Below are 11,811 nucleotides of genomic sequence, written 5' to 3' on the forward strand. Positions count from 1 at the left end.
GTTTTTTTCGTTTATGCCCTCTGGGGAAACTGTCCTTAACTTTCTAATCCAAAATCTTTCCCGAGTTACTCTGTCAGCCTTCGACCAACCCTCGTTGTGGTCTATGATTGTGATGGTAAGGTATTTGAGATCAGCTTGGGCGTCGTCATTTGAGATCACCTGGGCACGCCCAAGCTGATCTAAAAAAACTTACCATCACAATCATAGACCACAACGAGGGTTGGGACAGGTGCAAAAATGCAGCGGGGTTAAACATGTTTTGTAAGATCTCAACCCTCCTCCTATACCTCTAACCAATGTAGATTAAAGAAACACAGAAATTCGCACAGTAAAACTCAGTTTAAAAGAAGTCCGAGACCAATGTCAGAATAGGTAACAAAAAAAGTAAGCAAAATGACATTGATACATAAATTTACAAAGGACTGCTAGCAGTTACTGATATATACCAGCTCCAGCCTTCAATCAAACTGATTGAACGATTTTGTCTTCATCGTATGAAAATCAAGTACCATCCCTTCCGCAAGGGGTTTAGTATCATACCATAAAAAATATATGAGAAGAACATAACTAGTATCATGACAACGACTGGTTTTAGAAAAATGTTTTGAATTCCGATGCAAAGACCTCATGAGTTAACCAATATACAATCCTTAATGACTTGACAACAGTATCTTTACGATATCCTTCCGAATAATTAGATATAGGAAGATGTGGTGTAGGTGCCAATGAGACAACTCTCCATCCAAATAACAATTTATAAAAGTAAACCATTATAGTAAGTCTGTTTAACGGTTTGGTTAGCTTTTGAGGTGAATGCCGACATTTTTTGTGCTTAGTAAAGAATATTACCATAGAATATTGGATGTGAAATACCTGAACGTATAAGATGTCTGCATGTTGATTTATATTTACGAATGATGTCCTTGTGATGGTGATAAAATTCATTAAATTTTTTGAATAGTTTGTGATATCAAAAACTCTGGTGTAATAATTTTTAAGTAATACAGAGACTTCTTTCTTTGAAATCAAATACGTTGTTACATACACGAGCGAATCGAATAAGTTGAGATAAATGCATGTAAATACCATAAGATGGCGACAAGACATCATGCACCATCTAAAAATGGATAATTAACAATAAGAAATGAAAAAACATCTCTTATATCAAAAATTTGGGTATTAAGCTGCCTGTTAAAGATATACCGGATATCTAGATCCAGGAAAGGGCAGTGTTCATTGTTAGTATTTGCTTTATATAAAGTCAGCTAGGCAGGATAAATCTCTTTAATGTACGTACTGAAGTCCGAGTAAAAACCGACAAACGTATTATTCGAATGCAAAAATTAAGTTTTATTTTAAATCGATTTACACTAGAAACTATAAAAAAAAAAAGGCTCTTTAAAGCTTTATGTCGAAAATAAATAAAACATGTATGATTTAAAGCACAAATGCAAAGATTAAAACTTTAAATCCCACGGCAAAATTAAAAAACAAATATGAATAAAGAATTAAATGGGTGTCTTTCGCCTTCTTTGATTGTAAATAAGAGAGAATCTTAGACCTAAATTTTCAATTAAAATTTGATGCAAAAATGCAGATAACTAATGTTAATTTTCTTTAAAAAAAAAAACAATTAATTTATTAGATTTCAACTTATAAATATTAATATTTTACAAGCATAGATTATTTTGCTTGATTTTTTAATGTTTTTTTAATTGAGTATGTTAAGGGCAGGTAACTCTACAATGGCGCATTTTTTTTAAGGAATCTACATGCAATTTGCTATTCTATATAATAGCAGGAAAAAACGTATGGTGACCCTATATTTTCTTAAAGCTATCTTTTCGTATTTTATTTTACATTTCTATCGTTTAGTTTAGCTTCTTATCACAAAATGATGTTTTTTCTTGTTTACAAGCCATTCAAAATGTGCCATTTTGTCACAACTTGTACCTTGTGACCTTTTATTTCATTATATTTTTTTAATATACCACAGCAGACACTACGTTTTGATTAAGTATGAACATACTCTATCATTTTTCATTTATACTTAAAATTGTATCTCTTTTTTTTTTTTTTTTATTCAACAACAAATTGCACTTTCTGCTGTTAACAATATACGTCACTAGTCCAGCATACAATTCCTAAAAGCTCGAGTACTACTTGCATTCGAGGAATCTATCCTTTATTCAGCTAAACGTAAGCCGACGAACAAAAACCGGAAGTTATTGCAAAAGGTCAAGGTCATTAATTATGAATGGCAACTTTACGAAACCTGACTCGACCAGGGACAATAATTTGCCGAGTATTTAGGCAAATTAAGAGAGAAAGTAATTTAGATAAGTATGTAAAGTACAAGTATATATAAAAGACATCTTTTGATAAGTCATGAATCATAATGAATTGTTTCAGAAAAGCTAATATGAGGCAGGCATAAACCTGTGAATGGGGACGAAGTCTGTGTGATTTTTTTTTTTTTTTAATTCAGTCGTGAAAAAAGGGTATTTAAGATGTGACGTTATTTAAACTATGACGTCATATTCAATGTAAACAAAGAACTGCTGTCATCGGGTAACGTTTTTTCATATCAAACAATTATTAAAAATGAATATTGGTATTGTACATGTATGCATGTTGTATGAATGTACTTTTTTTTGTAACTTAAATATTTGTTAAAGAAAATAATGGAAATACAGTAACGTTTCCGATTTTGGTTCTGCTGTTAGGGATATTACTTGTCACGTTATTAAAGTTGACGTCATGTTCATTGTAAACAAAGAAATGCAATGGCCAATGCATTGGGTAACGTTAATTCATATCAAGGACAAAGAATTATTAAAAATGAAATATTGGTATTGTGTTCCTCGAGTTCCTATATTTTACTAGACTACTCATTCTCACGACAACAAGACCAGAAAAAGGAAGCAGATTTCTGTGTTCTGCGCAAATGGAGGAATTAAAAAAGGGATTTTTCAACTGTAATAGGGGACTTCGTCCCGATATTATCCTACCACCAAAACAATCCCCACCCAAGGGAGTGTGTAGGACACTGGGAAATCTGTTATTATGGTGGAGGAAGCCGAAGTACTCGGAGAGAACCACCAGGATTTTCGGCGGGAACAGACAACTCAAAGAGATTTCAGAAGATTGATCTCCAGGTCAAGCTGGGAACAACTTTGACCTACCAAGGCCCCCAAAGTATCCAATATAGTTTTAACTCCGGTCTTGATACCAGAGATGTGTGTGGGAGGGTCAAAATTACCCTACTGATGTACTGAAAATTCGACGTCTTGAGTGAGAATCGAACTCGGGACCTTCAGTAATGTAGCCATCGTCTTGAGTTCCTCCCTATATTTTACTCAACTGATAACTATATATTTTATTCAAAGTCTCATGCAAACAAGACAGGAAAATGAAGTAGATTTCTGTGCAGATGCTGAGATTTAAAAAAGTCTGAAAAAAAAAGTTATCGATTTTGAGTTCATTAGTAGAATGGAAAAATTCGAGAAATTTTCCCGATTTTTTTGTTGTTGATATTTTTGATGGATTTTGTTACCGTTGTTGGGGACTTCATCCCCAGATTATAACTGATAGTTGTATTCATTTTATTGTTTAACTCAATAATTTGTTATTATAATAATTTACATAATAAACTTAGTTAAAAATTGAACAAAAAATCTTTAAGCATTTTAAAAGCAGCAAATTTCAATACAATTGGAAACTGTCAGATACTACGATAGTAAAATCCTGTGTTTTTATTATAACTATACATGTGATGTAACTCCATTCTACGGCTGTTCTCAGCATCTTTATTTATGTAAAATACATAAACCCATTTATCATGTTTATAATTATTTAAATCTGAATTTCGCCAAAACTCTAAAACTGTACATGACTCAGTGACTGCACTGGGCTTCTCCTATTTCTTCTTTAATTACTGATTAATTTTTATTCTTTATCGCAAATTGTGATTTTCTTGTTCATCAAAATATGGCTGCTGACAGATGACAAAAGCACCAACAATTTCCTGTTCTTGACTAATGGTAATATTTTTTATGGTAAAAGAAAAAAATAAATAGGAAAAAATTATGTTGCAGTGGGAAAGTTTTAGTGCAATTAGGAATAAATTGTAAGATTTAATTGTTTCCCATCATATTTCTAAATAAACAACCTAAGGGGAAAGTCCCTCACACAAGTAAAAAGCCAACTATTGATATATAATCAAATCTAAAATAAAATAATTACTTTATCAATTAATGATGTACATGTACACATAAGTATACGAAAATTACACTTTTAGAAATGAAAATCATGATATAAATGCACATTTTTTAATAGCCTGTTTCATTATAATTATTTAACTTATATTTTTGAACTTGAATTTTTAATTTATTCCATGTATACAGAAAAAGTCCAGCAGAATTCTTTTATGTTGTTTACAGTTTGATCATTCCAATTTAGACAGAATGGCAATTTGATAAATATGTAGAAGAATTATCTATCAATCTATATTGAAAAAAATAGGAAAGACTTGAAGTATATATGGACCTTTTAAGAAAAAGACAATAGAAGATTTGATGAAAATTGCTCTTTATTATCATTTAAACATACATGTACATGTATAACAGCCCTTAACCATAAATATGTGTATATTACATGTACATATAAAGTCCTAAAAACTGATAATTTATTATTATGATAACAACTTTAAATATTAAGTGCTTAAATCTGGTAAAATGATCATACATCATTTCTTAAATTTTGCCACCTGATATCACAGATAAAGTTTTATTTAAACCACAATATTGGAATTCCAGTAATATTATTCCTGTTTGTTTATATGATTGATCTCTTGGAAGTCATTGCTTTTCAGAGGTACATGTATCAATCCAAAAAACTTGACCATTTTCTGAAGAAAAAAAATTAACCAAAAGTTAGCACAGTTAAAATGATTAACTGTGATAAATGCATATTTCAGTATTTTGATAAATTGAAAAACAATAGTTTTAAAAATTAATCAACAAAACAAGGTTTAATTTTTTTGTATTTTATTTCTGAATTTTACATTTTAATTGACTAAGTCTTTAGTTATTTAAATAACAGTTCACTTGTACGCTGACAGCACCATTTACAAGTAAACTCTTGGTTTCAAAAACCTTTTACAAATTATTTGAGTTTACTTTTCTTGATATCTTACTTCATGTTTTACCTATCAGCTCAATGAGTATGTTTTTTTTTGTAGAACTGCAGTATTAGCCTGCTACCCAACAATACCATGTTTCAGCCATGATGATATATGCCTCACACAACAAAGATGTTTGTTTCAACTACCAAAGTTACCAGGCACCACCACTAACAAGAGAAAAGACTATTCAGAAAGGAGATTGCTAGGGTAAATCATTAAAACCAGTAAAAACGTTTAAAAAAAAACACTCGCACAAGTTTTGACATGTTAGACAACAGCTAAATAGTAATTAAAAATGATCATAATGGTGAGTTTTGCAACACTTCATAATTTTTTAAATTGGTAACCTTTAAAACTGAAATATTTTGATAATACATACATATTAATACTCTTTATTCATAATTGGCAATTTGAGTTATTTAATTTCAATATAATAATAAATGAGCCTTTGTCAAGTTTATTATTACTATTACTATGCACATTCTGTATGCCATCATTTGTCCTTTTCCTGTGCCATTCTTTAACATCAGACACTTTAGACTTTTTGTACGCCTCTGAATGTAATAAAATTTGTCATAAAGAAGATTGTCAGGTGAAAAGTATGAGTGTTTTGTATTTTATTGAAGAAATCACATATGTCCCTAGCAATGGACGAAATGTATATTGTCTTAACATTTGAAAGTAATCAATGACCTAAAGAATAGCTAATGGAAATGCTGTAATATCATCTTAATACTGGAGTAGCCAATCAAATTAATGTAGATTTTTTTGTATCACACTTAATAAAGAAATAGCAACCATTAGCCAATATCCTGCAGAGGCATTAATAATAGGATTATTGAGAGGACCCTCAGGATGATCATACTTTACTCAAATGGCAGTCATATTTGCGTAAAAGCATTTCTTAACAAAAATAAGAGCCAATTGGCAACCTAATCACAATGAAATGACCAACATTTTTTCTAAGCAAAATGAATTTTGGACCTTAATCGTAATCTGCCATTTCTGACATTCGCCTTTAGTTTAGGACATATCTGGAAATATTGAGAATTGCTGTAGACAAGTCATGTTTGTTATAATTAGTTAAAAATTAACAGGATAACTTGTTCACAGTGATGTCAAAATCAAAATCAGGCAAATATATACTATAAGTAAGGACAGAAAAATATATTGAAGAATTTTGTGGAATAAGACTTGAAAAAAACATAGAAATATATATTTTGTTTAGAAAATTATTGCCAAGGATTATTGAAACATAGGCAAAAATGCAAAATCAATTATTATGGTTTCTTTTAATACTGTATACAAGTAATGCTTTCAAAATCTATATGCATAATTAACCAAATCTGATTTATTTGTACAATAATAAAAACATGAGAAAAAAATCTGAAAGTACAGCATTATAATAATCATTATATTTTAAAGGTATTCCATGGAACAGATGTATGAAATTGTTGCTGATGTTGAAAAGTATACAGAATTTGTTCCTTGGTGTACCCAGTCAACAGTATTCAACAGTAAACCAGGAAGTTTTAAATGTAAGATGGAAGTAGGGTTTCCTCCCTTGAGTGAAAGATACACTTCCTGTGTTACAGTTGCTAAACCAAACCTTGTAAAGGTTAGTATTGTGATACTTGACATAGAAATGAAACAAAATAATACTATAAAATGCATTTTCCCGTTTCAATGGTTTTACATTTAATACTAATTTTTGGGGCCCTTTATAGCTTACTGTTCGGTGTGAGCCAAGGCTCAGTGTTGAAGGCCGTACCTAGACCTATAATGGTTTACTTTTATAATTTGTTATTTGGATGGAGAGTTTTCTCGATGGCACTCATACCACATCTTCCTATATCTGATTACAACAGAGTTCAAATAATAAGCAAATATTTTTAAAGAACCTATAAGGCATTTTTATCCAGTTGTCTTTTTTGTGTGTCTTGGACCAAAATACAGACTTTACCATATTTACAAAAGAGAATAGGTATCTTGTACCTGCGTCTCCTTCTACTTCAACTTAGCTTATTTGTCACCTGTTTCAGATCCAATGTTACATTGTACCTCACACTTTTTATATAATGAAAATGGCTTTATTATATACTATTTAGTAACAATATTTTAGTCCGTTAAAATCTTTGGTTTTTGAAGGGGGTTAATAAGGAGCTTGCTGTGGTCAAGGTTCATAGAATTGAATTTGAAGATTAAAAATAAGTAATGGTAGTTGGGCACAAGCTTCAATTGTAAAACTGGCATACATTCCTTTTGTAATAATTAACAAAAATATTTGAATTGTCACTATTTAAGTTCATTTAGTTTACACATGAGTGTCTGGCAGGTTTCATCTGACCTTGATCTTTTTAGCTCACCTGACCTGAAAGGTCAAGTGAGCTTTTCTCATCACTTGGCGTCCGTCGTCCTGCGTCCGTCGTCCGTCGTCTGTAAACTTTTACAAAAATCTTCTCCTCTGAAACTACTGGGCCAAATTCTACCAAACTTGGCCACAATCATCCTTGGGGTATCTAGTTTAAAAAATGTGTGGCGTGACCCGTCAAACCAACCAAGATGGCCGCCATGGCTAAAAATAGAACATAGGGGTAAAATGCAGTTTTTGGCTTATAACTCAAAAACCAAAGCATTTAGAGGAAATCTGACATGGGGTAAAATGGTTGATCAGGTGAAGATCTATCTGCCCTGAAATTTTCAGACGAATAGGACAACCTGTTGTTGGGTTGCTGCCTGTGAAATGGTTATTTTAAGGAAATTTTGCAGTTTTTGGTTATTATCTTGAATACTATTATAGATAGAGATAAACTGTAAACAGCAATAATGTTCAGCAAAGTAAGACCTACAAATAAGTCAACATGACCAAAATTGTCAGTTGACCCCTTAAGGAGTTATTGCCCTTTATAGTCAATTTTTAACAACTTTTCGTCATTTTTTGTAACTTTTCTAAAAATCTTCTTCTCCAAAACTACTTTGCCAAATTTAACCAAACTTGGCCACAATTATCATTGTGGTTTATAGTTTAAAAAATGTGTCCGATGACCCAGCCTACCAAACAAAATGGCCGACATGGCTAAAATTAGAACATAGTGGTAAAATGCAGTTTTTGCTTTATATCTTTGAAACTAAGACATTTAGGGCAAATCTTTCAAGATTTAAATGTCCATCAGAATAAGATATATCCCCTCACAAATTTTGAGTTGAATCGGACAACCTGTTATTGGGTTGCTGCCCTAAAATTGGTGATTTTAAGGAAATTTTGCAGTTTTTGGTTATTATCTTGAATACTATTATAGATAGAGATAAACTGTAAACAGCAATAATGTTCAGCAAAGTAAGATCTACAAATAAGTCAGCATGATCAAAATTGTTAGAGGACCCCTTAAGGAGTTATTGCCCTTTATAGTCAATATTGAACAACTTTTCGTCATTTTTGTAACTTGTATAAAAAAAAATTCTAAAACGACTTGGCCAAATTTAACCAAACTTGGCTACAATCATAATACTAGGGTATCTATTTTAAAAAAAAAAGTGTCTAATGACCCCGCCTACCAACGAAGATGGCCGACATCAGTAAACACATTAACAGGTGAGCGACACAGGCTCTTGAGAGCCTCTAGTTTCATTGATTAACAACTTGTCATTCAGAGGTTATGATTAATTCAGTGTAAAGGGAACCACTAATGGTAAGTCAATGATATTTTGTATACAGTTGTATTAGTGTTGGCACATCTCATATCCACAGAGATAACTTGGCAGGACCCCCTCAGTTTTGGTCTATTAATATTACCTCTGAACCTTTTGCTTAGTTTGTATGTTAAGTTTGATTAGGTAAATTTAGGATCAACCACTAATGGTAAGTTAATGACATTTAGTATGCAGTTGCATTAGATTTAGTTCATCTCATTTCTATGGAAATAATACATCCTTTGTGCCATTCATCATGGTTCATTGACTTTGGAACCTTAGCAAATATAAAAATTTGTAATTAGGTTAGTTTAGGGGAAGTCAATGATATACCATAGACAGTTGTACTGGCATTGGTATATCTCATTTTCATTAAGGTTTTATTTGATTCTGAACCGTTGTCAAAACTTGTCATTGACTCTGAATGTTTTCAATAGTTTACAGGGCTATTGTTATTGTTATTTCAACATTTGCATTATGCTATCAATATTACATATAAGTGATACAAATATATGTGTCAACAGTTTATTAGTTAATTGATGATAGACTGTGAAACCATTTATTCTCAGTCTGACATGTATAGATGGTAGACTGCTATATATTAAGCTGTCACCATCATTTTAAACTTTCATATTAATGCATAAACCTTTTTGTTTCAGTCTGAGTGTACTGATGGTAGACTGTTTAATCATTTACTAACAATATGGCAGTTTAGTCCTGGTGTACCTGATATTCCCAATACCTGTGTACTAGATTTCTCTGTAAGTAAAAATTTATTATAACATAGCTGAATCTATTGTTTTATTGATTTTTTGGTAGCTATGTTTCTGGAGTGTTAAGGAATTTACTATAATGATCTGGATGAAAACAATTATAACCAAAATTAACGGAATACATCAGTGTTTTTCAGGGGTTTACTGAATTATTGAAAAGACGTAGCGTAGAAAAACAGAATCACAAGTAATAGATGGATTTTTGTTTTAATTGTTTTTGTTAAGTTTGGAATGTTTTCAACACTGAATTGGTGGAACAATATTTCACTTCTTTGTGTCCAAACTTTGGGGTTTCACATCTTGGCCATGGTGCTATTTTCATCTCCATACCAGACATAGGTCCAGATGTTTTTGTAATATTTAATGAATGGCTATTATTTATTTTGAATTTATTGAACCATAAAATTAATTTTGAATTTATTGAACCATAAAATTAATTTTTGACTTCACATTGAATAATCCACGAATGTAAAATGTGAAGAGTCAAAAATTAATTTTATGGTTCAATAAATTCAAAATAAATTATTGCCATTCATTATGAATAAATTTCTATCAAAAATAAGGCTCAAAGAACTATTTATATTAACAATAACAACGTTCACTACACATGTACACATGTTGGTGTACAAATACACGTCAGAGTGGGCATGTCACCATAAAAATTGACAACATTGAAAAAAAAGTAATACTTTTAACCAATCAGAAGACAGTAAATACACCAAATTTATTTATTTACTTTTATTTTTCATAATTCTTTGAATAACTTTGTGATACAATTTTACGCAACCATGAGCTGAACAGCACCTAATTTATAAAAAAGAAATCTTTTGATATATAAAATAACTGAGTTTTTGACATTCAAGATGTTGAAATTTAATTTAAAAAAAAACATTCTGCATTTATGAATAATAATAAAGTCATATTGGTTTACATACTGTAAATATTTAGGTGTCTGTTGTAAGGACTTCTGTAGTTCTTAAACATGTTTGTACACATTTCTCTGTTTCTCATCCTTATAATAAATTTACTCTTTTTTAGGTGTCATTTGAGTTTAGACATGCTCTGCACTCTCAGTTATCTGCAGTTTTCTTTGATACAGTTGTGAAAGAGATGGTGAACTCTTTTCTAAAACGAGCTAAGCAAAAATTTGGAGCTCCATCTATACGAGCTCAAAAACCCAAAGTCCTAATCTACAATAGTTAATGAAGGCTGAACTTAGATAACTTGGAATTATATGAACAATAATAATGTACCAGTGAATGCCAAGAAATTGTGATACTTGTTTTTGTTGTTATTTGTACTACAATATTTTAATATTGAATTTAAACTTGATTAAGATATTTAGTGATATAACATTACATGGATATTTATTGAAATTTTATAATTTTGAAAATAGATTGACCCTGCTTTTGAACATATTCTTGTAAAGAGATGTATTGTCACAGAGATGTTTGTTTTTTTTTAAATTCTAGGAATATACATGTTTATAGCATTGTTTTATTTTTGGTATTTTTCAAAGTTTCAGAGGATGATGTCTTTTTACAAAGGAATATGCCACTTGTTTTTAAAAGGAACATGATATCAGCCCTTGTCTAATTTTAGAGAAAATGACTTCTTAAATTATCTTTATTTTAGAATGCAGGTATTTATCATTGTTTGATCTTCCTATAAGCAATCTGCCTTAGAATCAATCTTTGGTGTTCACTTGACGTTAATCCTTTCTTTCTTTCTAAATATGTATATGTTGACCATGAAACGCAGGTGTAACATTTGTTTTTGATATATTGAATAGGATATACATTGTAAATCAATAAGTAAAGTATCCAATTAATATTTTATAGAAACCAATATTTTTTTTAATAACAATAATGCAGAAAAAAGCAAAACATTTTTTTTAATGAACACATCATTAAAGAGGTTAATTTAACAGGTTTTAGAATAAGATATACTGCATTTCTACTTTAAAAGTATTTAACATAAACAATGACTATTGCAACCAAGGATTAGAACTTTTATTATGACATTCTTCATGGAATGCTCAGGTTCTGATTGTTATTTTAAGAAGGATATGTGGAAAAATAAAAAAAATATCTGATTTCTAAAGATCTTGTTATAGTAGCAAAACTATTTTTCCACCTCTCACATGTGCATTTGCTAAGAACT

At 30.7% G+C, this 11,811-nt stretch overlaps 1 protein-coding gene across 1 annotated transcript; it reads left to right on the forward strand.

Annotated features, from left to right (window-relative positions):
• Positions 1-2,206: 2,206 nt before the first annotated feature.
• LOC143064803 (coenzyme Q-binding protein COQ10 homolog A, mitochondrial-like) lies at positions 2,207-10,988 on the forward strand. The gene is made up of 5 exons (XM_076237917.1): positions 2,207-2,343; positions 5,243-5,392; positions 6,611-6,803; positions 9,535-9,636; positions 10,687-10,988. Exons 1-5 carry the CDS (start codon positions 2,258-2,260, stop codon positions 10,849-10,851), a joined length of 696 nt encoding a protein of 231 aa, XP_076094032.1. The 5' UTR covers positions 2,207-2,257; the 3' UTR covers positions 10,852-10,988.
• Positions 10,989-11,811: the final 823 nt, after the last annotated feature.

The sequence above is a fragment of the Mytilus galloprovincialis genome, chromosome 2 (genome assembly GCF_965363235.1).
Source record: "Mytilus galloprovincialis chromosome 2, xbMytGall1.hap1.1, whole genome shotgun sequence".
Taxonomy (NCBI): Eukaryota; Metazoa; Mollusca; class Bivalvia; order Mytilida; family Mytilidae; genus Mytilus; species Mytilus galloprovincialis.